The sequence below is a fragment of the Coenobita brevimanus genome, chromosome 2, assembly GCF_032717465.1.
Source record: "Coenobita brevimanus isolate Jiangsu-jjx chromosome 2, ASM3271746v2, whole genome shotgun sequence".
NCBI lineage: Eukaryota > Metazoa > Arthropoda > Malacostraca > Decapoda > Coenobitidae > Coenobita > Coenobita brevimanus.
In genome coordinates this window covers 31,681,555-31,702,734 of record NC_136955.1, presented here as the reverse complement: position 1 = coordinate 31,702,734, position 21,180 = coordinate 31,681,555, and the positions used below count along the sequence as shown (strand labels likewise).

The 21,180-nt window shown below is 40.8% G+C and overlaps 1 protein-coding gene across 1 annotated transcript in view; it reads left to right on the top strand.

Annotated features, from left to right (window-relative positions):
- LOC145392073 (nose resistant to fluoxetine protein 6-like) overlaps positions 1-21,180 on the top strand; it is a 199,779-nt gene that overhangs the window by 37,974 nt on the left and 140,625 nt on the right. Inside the window, exons 5-6 of the mRNA XM_080266532.1 lie at positions 9,894-9,981; positions 12,182-12,339. Coding sequence (XP_080122658.1) covers positions 9,894-9,981; positions 12,182-12,339 — 246 coding nt within the window. The remainder of the gene's footprint in view (positions 1-9,893; positions 9,982-12,181; positions 12,340-21,180) is intronic.

Here is a 21,180-nt window from a genome sequence, read left to right as displayed (position 1 = left end):
CAAACACACCCTACTCGTCCCATGCATCTCAGCTGCACAGGTTAAATTGACCATAATGCTGACTGAGCTGCGCATCAACACAGGATGACTGAAATGCATATTATATGGACCATTTTGCTATCTCCAGACGATTATAGAGTCCTCTTGAATATGATTATGTATATTTAAAATCAAAACTACTTCCTACTGACGATCATACTGAACACAGGAGAGATTTTTCGAACAGGATGGTTTGGATGCAGGCATCATTAACCCCTTCACTGTGAGAGGACTTTTCCTGCTGAAGTAACCCCATCTGGTGGTTGTCTCAGAAAAGTGAAAAATAAGTCTTTAGGCTGGCTAGGTTAAATTTGGTAGGCCTTAGAATAGGATGGGGTTAGATAACCATCATCATTAACCCCGTTCAGCTCGATGACCTTTTTTTTTTTTTCATAATATTATACCTTGCTATCCTCTGACAATATTGCTTGGCTTCGTGAGATTTCTCGCACCGGTGAGACTAACTATAGCCATCATTTTTCATTTCAGTACAAGATATCTCTTTTAATTTTAAAGAAGGCATCTTGAAGTAGCAGACCTTATTAAAAATTATACATTATTGGAATGAGGTGGTTAACTTTTACTACCAGATACATGGTGGTTGGTGACAGTGGCCATCATCCACTCACTTGAAGTAGTACTTCCTACTTCGTCCTTCACCTTAATCAGTCTTTTTCTATGACTGCCCTCCTCTCTTCCTGTTTCTCCCATCCTTCCATTCTTTCCATTTCAGGTAGCTCTACACTGAATGACGTTTTCCTGTAACCCAGAAAACCATTTATAGTGGTGGGTGGCAAGCATATAACTAAGTAATAAGACGATGTGCAGCCTACTATGGTGCCCCTGCTAACTGGGTGGTGAAATGCAAATGTGGCGTCTATCAAGGAACCAAACCTCCACAGTCTTCCCCGCAGCTGGCTGGAATAAGGTGCTTTCTACCGCAAAGGAGCATCAGGTCAGAGGGGCTCACTGCATGAGACGGCCCTGCAGGGCCGGTTGCGTGCCTGCGGTTGGTGACTCTGCTCAGCCAGACAGACCTGGGTTGCTCAACAATAACAAAAACAACAACAACAACAACTACTACTACTACTACTACTACTACTACTATTTCAAGGCTATTGCGTCAATAATTTCTTGTTTGTTGATGTGGGAGTCTTTTGCCTTGAGAGGCAGGGTTGTGAGCCAGTTCGATGCCCCAACCTCCTCTGCAATTTCAACTCTTCTGCACTGATCTGGTGTTAGATATTCGATTATGTGCTGCAGCTGGTCCTTTTGTCTTGCTTCACGCTCCTTGCTTATCTGTGTCTTTATTTCTTTCTGCCTCTGGTGGTCGATTTCACTCGTCTCAACCTGGGCGAAATCTTCTGTGACAAGGATTCCGTGAGCATGAGTGAATTCCTGTGTTCGTAGCTTGCCACGGCTGCTGGATTTATAATGTCAAGGCCTCCCATCCTTGGTGGTAGTGCTAGAAGGTCCCTTTCTTCTGGTGTGGGAATGTGGCCATTGGTTAGAGATGGGAGGAAAGAATCCCTGATAGCATCCTCCAGTGGTTGTAGCAGCAACTCGATGTCTGGTACTGTCCTCATCATGAAGGTCCACTTGTGCGTTACACCTAAGGTGACCAGAGTCCCGTTTTTAGGCGGGACGGTCCCGCTTTTTGGACGTCTGTCCCGCTTTCTAATTGTGACTAGAATGTCCCGCTTTATGAGCAAATTATCGTAAGTGTCCCGCTTTTAGAAAATTACTACTACATAAGATATAGCATGACCTTATTTTATGAAAATAGCATGAATTAGAAAAATTATGCATAAACCTAACCAAATGAAATACTATCTATCTATCTATAGCCTGACGCCCTACTCCCGCAAAGGGTGGCCGCAGACAAAACGCCTCCAAGTCGCTCTGTCACCCACCATTTGACTACCCTCCCCCCAACTCACCCCCCCCCTCTCTCATATTCCTCTCAACTCCATCCCTCCACCTCATCCTCGGTCTACCTCTCCCTCTCACTCCCTCCACCTCACCTACATACACCCTCTTAGTCAGTCTTTCATTCTCCATTCTCTTCACATGTCCAAACCACCTCAGTGTATTTCTCCTAATCTTTTCAACCACATCCACATCCACCCCACAGCGTTCCTTCACTTCTTCATTCGTCAACCTGTCCCTCCATGTCACTCCACATGCTCCTCTCAAGTAACTCATTTCCACTGCTCTCACTCTTGACTTGTTCCCCTCTTGCAAGGTCCATGCCTCGCTTCCATACGTCAGGGTAGGGATCACAATACTATCATGCAGTGACTTCTTAACTTCCATACTCACCTCCCTATTTCTCATCACTGCTTTCAGTGTACCAACAACCTTCCTTCCCTGCTGTACCCTTTCACGCACTTCATCCCCCAAAGTTCCATCCTTACTCATCACACTACCCAAGTACTTGAATGCACTCACATTCTCCATATCCTCACCATCCAACCTCACTGCACACTCTGTGACTTCATTCCTCTCAAACACCATAACTTTACTTTTGTTTACATTAACTTTCAGATTCCTCCTCCTACACACTGTCCCAAATTCATTCACCAAACCTTGCAATTCCCATTCGTCTTCACTCAACAGCACTGTATCATCAGCAAACAGCAACACCGGAAGCGGTGGCTCAATCGGTAAAGAGGTGGCCCGTAGTCCTAACGGACCCAGGTTCGAATTCCGGCTGGGGCAGGGAACAGTTTAAGGATTTGAATTTCATTAAATCAGGCTTTACTGATCTACCAGAAGACCCGCCGACATGTCGTAAAAATACCCCCGCTAATACCAATACACCAGTCCTGTATGAGACAGCCCTAGCATGTATTCAATATGGACGGTGGGTGTTAGTGCCGAAGTGGTGACATGTAGAGGTGTATGGTATGTAGGAGGACTGCTGGGCCTTGATAGCAGGCTGTGAAGCCTATGCCCAGAGACGGACACATAAAAAAAAAAAAAAAAATCTCACCCTCATTCATTAGAGCCACCCCCACATCCACTGCCCTACCCTGCACCTCCTTTACAACCCCATCCATGTATATATTAAACAGCCATGGAGACATCACACAACCCTGTTCCAGTCCCACATTGAGATCAAAGAACTCACTCAGCTCAACATCCACTCGCACCGTAACCCTAGCTCCCTCGTACATACTTTTCACAGCACTCAACAATTTTCCCTCCACTCCATATATTCTTAATACCTTCCACATACCTTGCCTATCTATTCTGTCATAAGCTTTCTCCAAGTCCATGAAGGCAGCATACACTTTCCTTCCCTTCTCTAGATACTTCTCCACTAAACATCTTAGAACAAATATCTGATCTACACACCCTTTTCCTTTCCTAAATCCCCCTTGTTCTTCTCCAACTAGCTCCTCTGTCATATGCCTAACCCTATCAATGAGTATTCTACCATATATTTTACCAGTCACACTAAGTAGGCAAATACCCCTATGGTTACCACATACTTCTCTCTCTCTCCTTTTCCTTTGTATAAAGGAACAATTATACCTGATTTCCAGTCCTCTGGAACCCTTCCCTCTTCCCAAGCCAATCTACACAACTTCCATATCCACTCCACAATAATCTCACCCCCATACCTAAGCATTTCACCACACACTCCATCAATTCCTGGGGCCTTTCCCAACTTAATATTCTTCATCGCTTCCACTACTTCCGCCCTACTGATCTCTTCCTCCCTCCTCTCTTCTTCTCCCAGCCATTCCCCAACCACTTATACTCGCACTGCTCTCACTCTCCACATTCAACAAATCCTCAAAGTGCTCCTTCCATCTCCTCAGTTTCTCTCTCTTCTCCACCAACAATCTATTATTCCTATCTTTCACTCCCCTACTATTTCCCCTTTCACACTGCCTTACTTTCTTTACCTCCTTCAAAACAATTTCTTACTCTCCCTCCATTTCACACTCAGATTCCTTCCAAACTCCTCATCCACTTTCTTTTTACTCTCCTTCACCAGTCTCTTAACCTCCCTTCTCCTGCTCACATATACCTCTCTCTTCTCTCTCTCATCTTCTCCCCTACCTCTACTCGCTAACCATTCACTATATGCCTTCTTCTTTTGTTCCACAGCTCGTTTCACCTCATCATTCCACCATGCTGTCCCTTGTAATACTGAATTATTAATATAAAATTTTTAATACTCACTACCTTGTAACTTTGGTCGGCCCATTCACTGTACCGTACGGTATGTTCGGGGTTCGCATGAGACGTTAGTACTTGATTAGCAGCCTCAGGGTGAGAGTAGTGCAGGAGCCGTTGTTGTCACTCACGTGAATATATATATATATATATATATATATATATATATATATATATATATATATATATATATATATATATATATATATATATATACACACACACACACACACACACGCACGCACGCACGCACGCGCGCGGGGGCGGGGGAAGATAGTGTCCTGCTTTTAGCTCCAGATAAATCTGGTCACCTTACTTACACCATAGGTAAATGCGGTGTATGCTGCATGAGGTTCTGTTTTTGCGTGGCTGGATAGTGTATTAATTTTTTCTACCCATGTCTTTACCTTATCACACACATGTTTGTCTTTGAATTCCTTAGTTCCAATCACAGCACCTAGATGCCTCTGACCTTCCTTGGTCACTATCACGTTTGTGCCTCTATATGCTTCCTGTGCATCTTGATAGTAAGCTGGTTTCACGATCAAGATGGACTTACTTGCATTAGAGTAGTAACCAATTTCAGGGCCATGAGATGTTACAAGGTCCCACCATCTCCTCACATCCTCAACCTTGCTAGCACCAGTGAGATCATCCGCATAGGCTACCTGTTTTACATTGGTGGCCTCGTATTTGATCTGTTGTTGCAGCACTGTCATCGCCAGGGCGTACATAGCCATAGCAACGGGGTCCCCCTGGGTAGCTCCTTCTGTGGACTAGATTACACCGACATCGTGAGCAGCTGTCTTACCCACAGTGTAGAGGTCTGCTGGTTCTTTGTAGGTGTTTTCCACATGTTGGGCAAATGCTGGGCATTTAACCTTGATATTGTGCAGCATTGCCTCCCGGTTGATGGAATTAAATACATTTGAGGCATCAACTAATAATACTGCCTGACAGTCCTCTTCCTCATATATTTTCCTCATGGAGTGAACTGCTGCCTCATCTCCTGCCTGCTGGCCTGCACACACCTGGAGGTTGCCAACTGCCTGCTTCACATCATCTTTCACCACCTCCATGATGCATTTTCCTATAATCCGTCTTAAGACTTCACCCACCCCGATGGGCCTGCATCCAGGATTCTTATCAAGGGGGATTAGTCTGCAAGCCGTCAGTGCTTCGATGTTACTGCACTGACTTGAAGCCAGCTTCCTCGCCAGTGAGGCAATGGTGTTACATAGGTATGTTGCTGCCTCCCCAAACTTGATGCTACTGAGGATTGCTCGCCCAGATTTTGCATCCAGGCCTGACGGTCCTGCCCCTTGCTGTGTGTGCATTGCCTTCCGCCACACCATATCTCCAGTTATCCTGTCATATATGATGGGACTGGGAGGAGTGTAGTTGCCGTCAAGCTTTGACTGGGCGTTTACTTGTCGTGCAGTCAGGTGGTTTTCTTTTAGTTGTTGCATTGTTTCATTTGTCAGGCCCTGCAGGGCCGGTTGCGTGCCTGCGGTTGGTGAATCTGCTCAGCCAGACAGACCTGGGATACTCAACAACATCAACTACTACTACTATAACTACTACTACTACTACTACTACTACCGGAAGTTGTATAGAATAGTATGGAGATGTTACCGTACTTTTTCAGTACTGTGACATCTTTATGTTTTTCTGTTTATATATTCAGGTAGGGAGGGTTAGGAGGACTCCATGGTAGTGAAGGGCATCATGAAGACCATGTCTGAACGCGCAGGTTCGAAAAGTCTTCCCTAAGCTGGATAAAATACTCCAAATTCAACACTAAGAGAAGAGTAAGTAAATCAATAAATAATACATCATCAGAGGAAGTGGTTAACTTTTCACAATGGCAACGTCTTTGACACTTTATTCATTATAACACTGAACTGCTTAGTTAGGGTAGGAGAGACTGTACGGACTGGAAACATTAGGTACAGCCTGCATTCATTCCTTCACTCCAAAGATGTTCTATGCATTCCCTTGCCCGGACGGAGTCCCGCGAGGTACTGTTTTTAGTCGAGTTTCTTTGTTTCTTTGTTAGCAACAATGCGGAAAAACGGTAGAATGAAATTACATGAGATTTTCAAGACATGTGGGCACCGGTCCCAAAGGATAGTGATTATATTTTGGCGACAATCGAGTGACCCTGAAACGTCAAAATCAAGCTCACGGATTTTCAGACGGCTATAACTTAAAACCGGTTGAAGGTAAAGATATCTGCCATGATCAGTATAAAGGAACTCCCATATGAGCTTTCATTTGACACCAAGATCTGAGTGACCTTAAAAGGTCAAACTCAAAGTCACTGGTTGCAGACAGATATTTACTAATATCAACATATAGGAAGTCCCAGATGGGATTTTGATTGGTATCACGACATTTGACCTTAAGTGACCTTGAAAGGTCAAACTCGAGGTCACGGTTATTCAGGGGGCTACATTTCGAAACTGTGTGAAAATTGATATTTACTATTATCGACGAATAGGAAGTCCCATGTGGGATTTTAATTGGTTCCCTAACCTTTGACCTTAAGTGATCTTGAAAGGTCAAACTCAAGGTCACGGATATTCAGGGGGTTATAACTTGAAACTGGTTGAAGATAGAGATATTTACTATTATCAAGATATAGAAAGTCTCATAAGGGCTTTCAATGGGCACCATGACATTTGACCTTGGGTGACCTTCAAAGACCAAACGAAAGAGCACAGATTTTCAGAGGACTGTAACTTGAAGACGTAACAAACAATAGACATTCAGAAATTGCGTCATTATAAGAGAGAGAGAGAGAGATGTAGGATGATAGATACGTGGGTAAGTATAGAGGTAGATAGATAGAATACATAATTATATATATAAACACTCCAGTGTGAAAACCCTAAAGAGTAACTCGCTGAGAGGCCGCCTTTGGCGGCCTTCACTTAATGTTAAGTCACTTCATATCTTCAGAAATGAGTCATAACTAGGGAACCAGTGGCCATATTGGACTGGAAATTGTTTCATCCTTCAAGTTAGAGCATTTTAACCGTGCCTTGCACGAACAAAAATTTGCGCTACATACTCCGTTTTTGCTGTGTTATGATAACAAACCAACTAACATACAAAAATCGGTATAATATAGGTACAGTTATCAGTTGTGTGTAATAAAAATTATTCCCTGTAATTTGAGTTTATTCTCTCCGACATGGAGCTCATGTTTTCACTCCTGTTTGTTTGTTTATTTGTTAGCAGGATTACTGAAACTAAATGAGAGATTTGGACCATATTTTGTGGGCAGATAGCCCATGTCCCAGGGAACAATCTGTTTAGTTTTGGTACCGGTCCGGATCGTATTACAAATTCAGGATCCAGAAAACACTTTTGCGAAACCCTAATCAATGATGAGAAAACCTAACCCATTATGAAGAGTGGTTTGGAAATTACATTGATCTTGTCGGACTGATATGCTCCTCTGAGTACCCCTTTAGTTTTGTATTGTATTTTGCCATACCCACACGGTTTTACTCTGCTTACTAGAGGCTTTGAAATTGCAGGGTTGTATATAGTCTGTAGGAATCTCTTCAGTACTGGAAACTTTCCCTAAGTTGAATAAAACCGTCTGGAGGTAACGAGAATAAAGGACAAAAATACGTCACCGGATTTCAGGGTATAAAAGTGAATATCATAGTACTGAAGGGATTAACACCATCACTCATTCCAATCCACTAGTCCAGTCTTGATGAATTCACTTTAGCTAGATAAAGTGTAAATGTTTGAGGATCAGTTCGATATCGTCCAACACAGATGCCTTTCATGAGAGTTTTTACTCTCAAAGGCTCAGCCATTTCCTTCATTTATGGATCCATCATAAATTGTATTTGATTTGGCTAAATAAATATACCAATCAATCAATTCTTTACTGCATCATCAGGAGCAAAGGAGCCCGAGACGGTTGCTAAGCTCAGATATCTGAGGCGAGGGTGGCCAGTTGCCAACCCCTGACGTGAAATGAATGAAAAATTAATCCCAGTTCTACATCGAACCTAAACCCACTAGATCACCAGCCGTCCACTAATCAATACAACATTTTAAAACCTTCCTCACGCTGATTTTCAGAACGAAAGTTATATACTGTGGCAGCGCATCCTCTTGGTAACCATTTTTTTCCAAATATGTAATTATCTTTTCACTTGTCACCTTGGGACAGATTTGTTTTTTCAGCTTAGAAGAGGTTTTTAAATTGCCTTGATAACCTTCAGTAATTCATTCAGTACTAGAGATCTTTCTAATTTGAAATAATACTAGAGAGAGACAACATCTGCAACTATGTGCACGATATTTTCCAAAGGAAATTGGAACTTCTGTACAGAGTTCATGAATTATTCACTGACAAGCAGTTGGCCACAATTTACAAGTCATGTGCGTTCTCAGATCGAATACTGTTCGCCACTGTGGGGTGGATGTGGAGCGGTTGCATTGAGGCAGTTGGAAAGAATTCAAAATAAAACCATTAGGTTAGTCAATAATCCTGCCATTAAGCAGGACCTTCCTCCATTATCAGTACGTAGAGATGTTGCTTCTTTAGCATTGTTTTACCGATATTTTTATCGTAAGTGCTCTGACGAACTTGTTTCAATTGTGCCTCCCCTTCACAGTTACTCCCGAAATACTCGGGCAGTTGGGAGCCCCCATAAACTCACACTCTCTCTCCCCCGCAATGCAGAACCTCTGCTTATCCAAATTCATTTATGTCCAGAACTACTACTCTCTGGAATTCACTTCCTGGGAGTTGCTTCCCACAAACATTTAATCCACTTTTATATAAATCCAGTTATAAATATTTTATGAATGGATGATGCCTTTAGGCACATGAACTTGTTTTTTTTTTTTTCTTTGTATCACCTTCCACCATTCATTGTTTCTTAAAAAAAAAAAAAACAGAAAAAACAAAACTTCTCTGTCAATACATCCATTTTCTTGTATTTTTAAATCATATGAAATGCACATAACAATAGGCTTTAGGTCATGCTTGAAATGAACTCCTCCCCAATAGCAACAACAAGCAAAGCAAATAAACCACACAATTATAGTTACTGGAATGGTTGTTTTGGCTTCTGGTGATTTCGCGCCCTTCCTGTGCTGATTCCTTATTCTTTTTCTAGACTGTTTAGACTGCAAAACTATTTTAAAAGTTAGAAAAAAAAAAATAGAACCTTATCTTGAGATACCACGGCCAGGCACAGCGTAAGTTTCAAGCTAAAAGGCCAACTAATAACGGCGTGAGACTGTGATAACGACCGTTGCCCGTAACAACGCAAACGCGAAAAAAAAAAAAAATGCCTTTAACAAGTGTAATTACAATCGGGAGGTGGGAAGAAAATGCAGTCAATTGATGTCATCATACCGCAAGGGTTAAGGACAATATCTGTTTGAAGCATTTTAACTCACTCGACCACCAGCAATGCCACAACATTCCCGGACCGTTTTCCACGATGTTGGTTGTCTATCTTTGGACCACCGAAACCATTAGACTACCAAACATCCTTTTGTTATTACCACATAAATAAAAAGTTTCGGTGTTTCCGTGACGAAGGTAAACTAGCGTTGTGCCTTAACCTACTAGATTACCAGACGTTCTGTAGTTAACACCACGTGTATAAATATTTCAGAGTGCTTTCCATGACTTGGGTTATCTACTCGCATCAGATCAGTGCAACTATGTACGGTGGAGGATACAACTGGGAGAATGTAGCAGAGGTAAGAGCTTTTACACTGAGTAATCCTTTAACCACGGTCATGTAATTATTTGCCGGGTTTTTGTTATTTCCAGACTAGTTTTATTCTGCTCAGGAAAAACGCCAAAGTATTGAAGGAACTTACAAGTAGGTTCCTATACTCACTCGACCCAGATTAAAATAGTTCGTTGGCTGGAGACTGCACTGTCTGATCTGACAGTTAAGAGGATTAATGACGACAACATTATCACGATCCCTTGACTCACGCTAAGCTATAATAAAAAATAATCTTTTGCTGGAAAAGAATGCTAGGATTGTCTCGGTGATCATAATTAATGACTTCACCAGTCCAGAAAGTCCCCCCTAAGCTTAATAAAATCGTCTGATTCAAAAGATGTCTTCTGGCTGAAAGTGCTAACCCCACCACCACCACCACCACCACCACAGTGACGCCTTTGTTACTAAATGTTTCGTCTTCTTCTTCTTCTTCTTCTTTTTCGTCTTCTTCCTTATCGCTCTCCTCCTTTCCTTTTCCTTCTTCTTTTGCTTCTTCTTCTTCTTCTTCTTCTTCTTCTTCTTCCTCTTATTATTATTATTATTATTATTATTATTATTATTATCACTGCTACTGTACAACTGCTACAACAAATCCAACAACTACAAGTACTACTACTACTACTACTACTGCTGCTGCTGTTATTAAGCTTCGCCATATAAATGGTGAAGCTTCTTGTTTTCGTCAGTGTGTTTTTCTTTGCACTTTTTTTCTTCGATCTTGATGATATTACACATGAAAGTACCCTAGGGTAACCCAAGTCCTTGTGCCAAATATAAATGACTGTGACCCATTTGTGTAGGTCATATACTAATTTTTATTCTAAAAATTACATATTTGAAGCTGAAATATCTCAAATTATTTAAGGTACAGCTGTTTGGTTAAAAATCCTGTGATGAAAATATTCGCTGAATAATTTTGGCTTAATATTTTGCCATTTAGCTTAGTGGAAAGAACGGATTTCAAATTTGTTCAGTTTTTTCTCTGCAACTCGTTTTAGAGAAAACCACAAAAGCCTGTAAGTTTCCAGATATATAGCTGTGGTCCTTCTTATGATGTGAAAGGAATGTGGTTACAGTTATGCATACAGTTAGCCAGTTATTGAGACACCGTAGAATTTACACATGCTTTCTTCGAAACCTTCGTTTTCAAATCTTGTTAAATTACACAAGAAGTTACCATAGGCCCCTCACATCTTGTTTATATTATACATATATTATATGCCATATGACAATGCTTCCTTAATGTGGCTCTTCGATGAGAGTAGTTATTCAGTTAGTATTATGATTATATTCTTTGAGATAATAATTATAACTCGCTCAGACTGAGTCCATTGAGGTATTGTTTTAGAACGAGTTCCGTCATGTGTTCATTTCTCTTCCTTTGTTATCAACATTATGTAAAAACGGCTGAATTAAATTGCATGAAACTTTTTGGATATGTGGGCACTGGTCCCAAAAGAAAGTAGGTAAATTCTGGAGCCAATCCAGTGACCCTGAAAGGTCAAAATCATCATAAAGGAACCTCTTTATGGGCTTCCATTGGCACCAGGACCTTTGACCTTGAGTAGCCTTGAAAGGTCAAACTCAAGGTCATTGGCTGCAAATAGATATTTACTATTATCAGCATACAGGAAGTCCCATATGAGTTTTTAATTGGTACCCTGACCTTTGACCTTAAGTGACCTTGAAAGGTCAAACTCAAGGTCACAGATATTCATGAGGATATAACTCGAAACTGGTTGAAGATAGAGATGTTTACTATTATCAAGATATAGGAAATCTCGTATGGGCTTTCATTTGGCAACATGACCTTTGACCTTGAGTGACCTTGAAAGGTCAAACGCAAGAGTACAGATTTTCAGAGGGCTATGACTTGAAAACTTAAATTAAAATAACAGCTTTCGGGCAAGGTTTGTTGTGCCTGGCATCACTTGTTATTAATATTGTGATTAGTATTTTTATTAACATTATTATTAATTTCATTATTATTATTATTATTATTATTATTATTATGATGATGATGATGATGATGATGATGATTATTATTATTATGATTATTATTATTGTTATCATTATGATTATTATTAATATTATTATTATCATTATGATTATTATTATTACCGTCTTACTCTCCTTTTCATCAGTTTCTTTCTTCTTTCCTGCAGAAAACGCAGAATTTTCTCGGCCAAATTATCCTCAACGGGTACCCCAGCGTGGATTCTTTTTTTTTCCTCAGTGGCCTGCTCGTTGCCTCTGGGTTCCTGCGACAATTAAAGGCGGGAAAGTTCAACATCTTTATATTTTACCTGCACAGATTTATCAGGTAAGGTATGTTCTGGCAGGCTTAGTAAGCACCCTAGCAGGTCGGCCTGATGAGAGCATTATTGGAGGCTTTTGCATGTATAAGAATGTTTTAGAAGTCACCATTGCACGTGTAGGGGATTATTAGGGGTTTCCCATGTACCTAGAGTGCTTTTTAGAGACTTTCATGGTAGGATAAGAGTATTGCAAGACAGTGCTTCTTATGCTGATAAATGGTTCATCCAAGAATAAATCAAAGTATTTTAGAGGTGAATGAAAAAAAAGAGGTGCATGAAGGGTAAATGAAACATGAAGGTTGGATGACTTACCTTAATTAGTTATTTAGTATGTTTCTGCATTTTAAAACGACGCATTGTCGTTAAAGTGCTTAGTAAGCTCCAACTGATTTTATTGACGGTGGAGCTGGAAATATCAGTATGCGGGTTGCTCTGGAGAATAAAAGCGACCTCGGTTTGAGAAGCTTTTCACATTAATATAGGAACATCCTGGTCACTGATGATCAAAAACATGCACGTAAGCGTAAAAGCATTTTGCCAGTAATTTTGGTTTTGCGGTAAACATACAAAAAAAAAAAAAAAAAAAAATGTTTCTAAGAATCTAAGTCCTAAGACTATTGTTTAGAAAATAAGAAAAAAAGTGGACGTTTCTTCATGTGCATTCAAAGAAAACAAGAGAATGCATACCCGTTCTTGCGATATGCATGCCGATTTGAGAATTACAAAATGATAGCAGTAGTAGTAGTAGTAGTAGTAGTAGTCTAGTAATAGTACAATAGTTAACGGATGGGTGTCCATTCTACAACACGTACCAACGCGTTATTTGCCTTCCTTCCCGTATTTTGTATCCTTCATAAGTTTTGCAGTGGGGTTGATTCTCCGCCCAAAAAAAATTGTGGAAATTTTTTTACAGTGGAAGATGTTATCAAGGAACTAGACGAGCAGACCTCAAAATTTTCGTTGGAATCAATATACTCACTTTTTCCCATGTTTCTAATCGTTTGTATTTTTAAGAGGGGCTGAGCCTATCAAGAATCATTGAGGGGAGGAGGGCCAACCACTACCTAAGATGGATTTAAACATAAGCACAAATATTAAGCTGACTTTACCAAAGTTTGAAGCTATGCAATTAATCAGTCAGACAATGAAGCGTTGGGAAGAAATGATTGTGGGGCAGGGTGGCTCAGTGGTAGAGCGTCGAACTCGGAACCGGGGGGTCATGAGTTCTAGCTAAGCCTGGTAGCTGCCATGCCGGGAGGGGTAGCGTTCTCCTGTCACCTAGCAGAGTATTATGATGTAATAAGGTCTATCTCGGAGGAATATTTCCCTCTCATTTCCAATGCCCTCACTCTCATGGTGATAGGTGCAGTAGAAATGTATTAATTATTAAAGTATGCCTTGACATAGATTGTAGTAATTATCGTTGCTCAGAATAATATCAATTTCGTAAAAGCGTAGTAAGGTATATTACTTATACTTTAGCATACAGTGTGAACATTTGTCCAATATTTATTGTGGCATTTCCTTAGTACTAAAATTAAAGAAAATGGTCTTATTAACCATTTACAAAGCTGGGTGGTAACCATATAACCAAACCATACGTGCTCCCTACGTGTCAACAAGTGGGTTGGTGGAAGGTTAGTGCCCCTCCCAGTAAAACAAATAACTCCGAGTCAAATGGCCACCCCTTACGGGATTATGGCTTCTGGCAATAGATAGATAGATAGATAGATCTTACTGCAAGCTGGAACATTCAAAGACAGTTAAAAGAACACAATAGTTAGTGAAATCAGTTTTTGAAAAAATAAAGATGAAGTCATTAAGGAGTAGTGGCGAATAACTTGTGTTTTGAGAAACCTCACGTAATCTACGTGAGCAAAGGGCCTGTCGCTGACTTACGTTAATCGAAATTCCAATGTGGCCAGAATCCTCGTTATAGACCATACTCAAAACTAATTTACGTTCAAGTATCTCCGATTCAATGTAAGCCACTTAGGTAATTTGCATGTCGGCTGTACGTTACTCAGTCAATATCAGCAAAGGTTTATTCTTAGTTTAAAGAGGATTCTACCCAATTTCAAAACTCGAACTCAGGCAGCTCAGCTGATCACCATAAACAAACACGCTTATTGGTGTAAAATGGTGGGATGCTACTGTAGGTTTAATCGAGCAATGCACATCTCTGTAAATATACAACGGCATCAGTGATGAAACAAAGGCTAAACATACCACCATTGAATTGCACTTTGTGAGCGCGTGACGAGCTAGCGAGCGCCATGTTATCACAACTTCCCTCTGATATAATTATTTCTTCATGGTGGTTACTGAACAATAAAAAACATACCTGAACGAAAGACATTCTCTCACATACACCCACACAGAAACAGAAACACACACACACACACACACACACACACACACACACACACACACACACACACACCGCTCGCTGGTGCAGTGGTAACGTTCCCGCTTGCCAACCGGTGGACGGGAGTTCGCGCCTCGCTCAGGTTGCGAATAGTTTCACTGACGAAGTGGGTGGTTACTGTCCCCCTTGAGCAAGGGGACGGGTGTGTGCGTGTGTGAAGGTCACAGCCTTGCCCTTAGATCGGACTATATGAGCTCTCAGCTCCCTTCCGGGAGGGTAAAAGCTGACGATCACGACCATCAAGTGATCCTGACCGACCCGGTGAATTACACACACACACACACACACACACACACACACTTTGAAAAATCGAGATTCCAAACGTCTCCTACGCCTGTATGGGTGAGTTTTTAGTTGATAAAAAAAATATTGAATGAATATATCACATGCAGAAAGAATTTCAATTCAACTTCACATAGGATTAAGTTATTAGCTTCTGTTCAGTATGACGGTCGAGTCGGGCCGGGCCCAGTCGGACATTTAATTTCCAACTGTGATTAAACATCGCTCGCTGGCTTCGCTCGCTCGCTGGTAATGATATTGAAAAGTACTTTAATAAACCAAGCATATATATACATGCTTAATATCCATCATGGCCCTATTACATCAGGTAAACTCATGGGCACATTTATGGTACGGAGTCAGCAGTTAACCCTAGTAGTGATCTGGTATTAGTAACCTCATCATTTTAATGACATTTATTTTACTCTGTCTGGCTCTCGACTATTTTATTTAGTTCAAGAGATACCTTCGGAGCTTGAGGGGTTATTTACAACCTTCGCTATCCTATTCAGTTTGAGAGAAGTACCTAAAATTAAATACAGTTCTCTGGAGGTAGCAGAAATAAGAAATCACTGGTTTCAAGGAATAGGCAATGTGTGGAGTTACACAGACTGAAAAAGAAAATAGTTCCAGAAATAAATATCTCCCAAGTGACTGAATAACGGTTTAGGTGGATCTTGGCACCACCTTAAGTTCATTGGTGATGATCTTACTATGAGAAGCCTTCCCAGCCTTTGTCCATATGTTATGTACAATAGGTATTTTTAGAGGATCTTGGCACTACCATAAATTCATTGGTGAAGAACTATGAAAAGTTTTCCTAGACTTTGTCCATATATAAAGGCATATATATTGTACGTAGGATCTTTGCGCCACCTAAGTATATTAGTGATGATCTATGAGAAGCCTCCTTAGATTTTGTCCATATACGAATACATGCAGGATCTTGGCACCATCAGAGTTCATTGGTGATGACCTAGTTTTTCTAGACTTCTTTAATACCTGTGTAGGATAGAGATGCTTGGCACCGCCTAAATTCAACATCGGTGTTAATGTATCTCATATATGCTCTCTCTGGACTCTAATAGATTCAGATACTCTTCTGAGTTTCATTGTTTACTATTTTTTACCATAAGATTACTCAGATTAACATGCAAAGTCTTGAAGAACAGTAAAATTTGGTGGAGTAAAATATTAAGCCGAAAAATTTATTAATTTAGAACTATACAAAGTGTACAAATAGCCTACTGTACATTAAAAATGAAAGCAAAGAAATAGGACTAAACCGTGAAAAAAAAAACTAACATCCTAGAATGCCAACTGTAATGGAGGCTGTAAAAGGAAATAAGAAAAATATATACTGCATGACCAAGAAAAATTTCCTGAACTTATGAATTTCTTTATTCTGAACAGCTACGGTACAGCAACCTAATCAAGAATTTTTTAACAAGCAACACTAGAACTAAATACTTCTTCCAAAGGACTTGCTGCAGGTCGTATGTTCCCCTTTTTTACGGTCTGAGGCTGATATCTTCTTTAACAACAAATTCTAGAAATACATTACAGTACATTAAATGTACTGTACTACATGCCATATACAAGAGCTTCATAATATATCACTCAGGTTTGGATGAGAATTTCTTAAAAGTTCGTAGAACAAAAGCACCTGTTCAGGTGTGTGGTCAGATTAGTTTAGTTTAGGTAACACTAGGTTAGACTTGGCTAGATAAAAGTAGGGTAGGTTATGATTATTTAAAAAAAAAATAATAGTATGCGATACGATACTGTTGAGTAAATTAGGTTATTGTGTGAGGTGGGTTAATGGGCTTTTCCACGGGGTTATTATATCAAAACATTTCGTCAAACATTCGCCTTCAGGACACTTCTTGACAGCACAGTATTGCTGTCACATAAATAAGACGTATTTAACGCTTTTTGAACATAATGTATATGTGCAATACACTACCTCTTGCTGCTGTGAAAGTCGCTTGCAAATGTTTATGTTGCACTGTTCACCTGTATTAAACGCTAAATGGTTTAAATAGAGCTGAAGAGAGACTCAAATCTGCACATAGACAGCCTTACAATACCTCCAGCCCTGTTGGACGTTACAGTCACGAGCTAATGGCCAATAAGGCGGCGCACTTGTTTCGAGTATGAGTTGAAAGAACTCTGTGTGGGTTACAGCAGAGAATTACAACCAGTTATGGCGGTTTCCCTGTTTTGAGTACAGCTCATAAGAATTTGCATTAGTGTAACCTCGAGTTACGTGAAACTTGGGGAAAAGCTTTTGGATATATCCTTTCGAGTATCCAGCTCAAGGACAGAACGTCACTGTGAGTGGCACACATTGAGCTCTATAATATGGGTCTGACTTTGGCCGCCATATTGAAACACCCACACTCGTCGCCTCCACCATGGTAATGCAATTCGAACGCTAGTTTTAGCTTGCTGTCTCAGTTTCGCTGTTCTTTCTTTGTTTACATATTCATGATACATCATGATTTTTTTCAACCTAGCTCTGCGAATTATATGATACATTTAGGCAAGAGTATAAATAAAACAACGTCTTATGTTGCTGTAGTGCAGAACATACTTTTTTTTTTCTTTATGACCGCCTTAACCTAATGTCTGTTTCATTATGATGAAGTGGAAGTCGATGGAAAGAGCATATACAGTATATGAAAATAATGTATTTTGCCCTCATAAAGTATATAAGCACATTATATACAGTAAACAATTGCCATAATCTATTAGCTATTAACAGTACTACTTGCACATCTTTATTTACATAAAAACACTTCCATAATTATTTCTTACTGATTTTTATACACAATCGTCATATCCAGCTGCTTTCTGTCTTTAGTACCAATAGCTTCCTTTGCGATAAATTTCTTAATGCGATGTATTCTAATAATACCGTAGCAATGTGATACCAGTTTTATTAATTTGTGAACATGTTTTTCCTCAACGGAGGTATCAAAAATATGGATGTTTAGACAATCAAATATTCTCTGAATAGTAATGTCACGGGTTTTTTTTTTTAATATCACGGGTTTTTTAAAATAAATGCTTATAATATTTTAAATGATAATAATATTCAATAATATTGAAGAGCAAGGACAATGATTGTCTTGCTACATCAAGCAATGGTTCTTTACGCTGGCTTACTTCGCCGATTTTCTCAGAACGAGAATTTATAAACTTTCTCAACAGTACACAGCAAAGACTAATTACTCACAAATGCTGATTACTAGTACTGTTAGCCTCTGGAGAAAGTTACTTCACCCCTGACAATAAATAACTAATACTAATAATAATATCAGGTTCTTGCTGATGCTTAACTCCTAGGTGGCACAACGGATTTTAAGCTTAATACACAAGACTGGCCTAAGTACCAGTTATGAAAGGCAAATGTTTATGCAAGCTAGGAGCTATATGGAAAATAAGCTTAATTGTGGAGAAATGAAACAAGAGTTTACATTACATTAAGCTCAAGAAAAAGAACTGTTAAATTTATTGATTACCAAAAATAAATTTAACGTTACAATTCAAAATCAAATTAATGAGATCGCACTCACTCACTCACACAAGAGCTAAACCCTTATGCCTAGGAAAAACATCTTAACTAAACTCTTAAGACTAGGAAAATGAAAAGAAATACTGGTCAATGAATGCGGTGTATCACCAAGGGTGGGAGCACTGGAGAACTGTGGTCTAGTGGAGTTTGGGTACTAGCGACCTCTCACACTGCTGGAGCACAGGACCTCTCTCCGTCACAGCAAACACTTGACTGAGTAAACTCGTGAGAAAGAAATGTGAGCGATAGGCCGCATTTTTTAACGGTCTAGAATGAGCAAAACGCGCCCAAAACAAATCGCTCAGCGGAAGCACTAATGTCTCACACAAAGACGATCACGTATGACAATGAAAAATTGATTTGACAAAGCTTCCGTCTGAATGAGCGGTTAACTGAACGATAAACTGGGATTCCACTTGAGTTCACGGTTTCCCAAAAAAAGCCAATGTCACTAGCTGACTCGTGACATTACGCCCCATGAAAATTCAATCTTTCTTCCTTCAGAAGAAAGATTTCAATATACATAGATATAAATCCTAGCTCAGTCACACAAGATTCACACTGTGGTGTGTGTGTTATCCTGCTACAGGAGAAAGTCGCAGTCGCCAGTGAGCGAAAAAAAAAAAAATCGTATTGACGTTAATAGAAGCAAGCTTGAGCGAAAAAACTCCGTGACGACGGTGAAAATCCTGTACTCAGGTCAAACTGAGCGAAAAGTCGCTACATTTACACTGACAACTAATTGTTGTGTACGTGGTGTATGTAATACATGGTGTAGGTGTGACAGATGTAGTGTAACTGTACCTACGTGTAAAATGACAGTAAATAATAATATGGCAACGACGAAGGCAGAGGAGAAGAGGCGGCAACGTGCGGCAGACGATCAGCTGGCCCGCACAGCAAAACTGCTACACCCATTGCTGTTCCTGCAAAACCAATTAAGGTGGAGCATCAAAAGTGTCAATTAGACAAAATTCTTATTACGTTACAATTACTCTCTCTGCCTAGCAATCAGTACATGCTACGAAAAGTACGCTCTAGCTGAAAAATACAAGTGACAGCCTAAGCTTCGTACATCCGAGGTCACCATTAATTATAGCACACGATTAGTGTCGGCAAGTTGAGAATCCTTGTGCAAACTCGGGTCTTCCATAGCCTCGAACTGCACAGGGGTCCTCAACCTGTGCCTTAACCTACAGTACTTATATTAGTATCGGGGAGCTGAGAATCCTTGTGCAAACTCGGGTCTTCCATAGCCTCGAGTCGCCTCTGCAGAGTTCTCTCTCGAACTTCCCCCTTAACCTACAGTACTTATATTAGTATCGGGGAGCTGAGAATCCTTGTGCAAACTCGGGTCTTCCATAGCCTCGAGTCGCCTCTGCGGAGTTCTCTCTCAAACTTCCCCCTTAACCTACAATACTTATATTAGTATCGGGGAGCTGAGAATCCTTGTGCAAACTCAGGTCTTCCATAGCCTCGAGTCGCCCCTGCGGAGTTCTCTCTCGATCTTCCCCCTTAACCTACGGTACATAATATGTATGTACAGGCCCTGGACATAATGTGTCCTGTGGGGCCAATGGGTGAGACGTCAGGTCTGCACCCACTTCACCACTACCCTGTCTCTCAACTGACTCGGAGATTACAGGTGTGGTTACAAACGGCACAGGAAGGACATGTCCCTGATTAGTGGTGTTACTTTGACACACACTGCAGGAACGGACAAAACTATCTATGTCTCGTCCCATCCCTGGCCAGAAAAAGTCAGCTCAGATACGGCCCTGGGTCTTCCTTTTGCCCATGTGACCTCCTGAGGCTGAACAATGACCACATTGTAACACTGTTAGGCGGTACTTGGCGGGAACGACAAACTGCAGTCGAACCTCGCCCTCGGGTGTTCGTGGCTCATGGTAGAGCCGTCCTTGTTTGCGAAGGAACTTGGCTCGACCTCCCCGTGAATACTTTATCACTCGACCCTTTTGTTTGTTCCGCACGGTAGCAAGTGTCGGGTCAGAATGTTGTTCTTGTACAACAAGTTGACTACACATCAGATCTTGCGGCGATTCAATGATCACTGGGGTGACACAGTCTGGAACCTCAGCCATGGCTCATGTTACCGCAGCAGCCGAAGTCTGAGTAGCGTCATGTTCGGTGTAACTATCCTTGACACCATAAATATTGCCAATGATGAGGTCAAATAAGGGTTCTGGCATGACAACTGCGAGTGTCATACCAGTATAAAATGGAGATGCCACCTGGATACATGCCTCAGGGAACAATCTCACTGATCCATCAATAAGCTTTGCATGGATCTGTCGACCTGTATACTGCTCAGGCCGAACTAAACTCTGCTTGACAGAGCAACCTGAGGAACCATTGTCTCTCAGGACCTTCACAGGAATGCCTCCCACAAACCCTGGCTGAACAAGGAAGGTACTGTCACCTGTGGGAGGGCCTGTGGAGGAAGCAGCTAGCCACTCATGAGGCTGCTGAATTGATGCGGCAAACATTGTGCCTTGAGAATTATATTGGGAAGATGGAACATTGGCCATCTGTGGA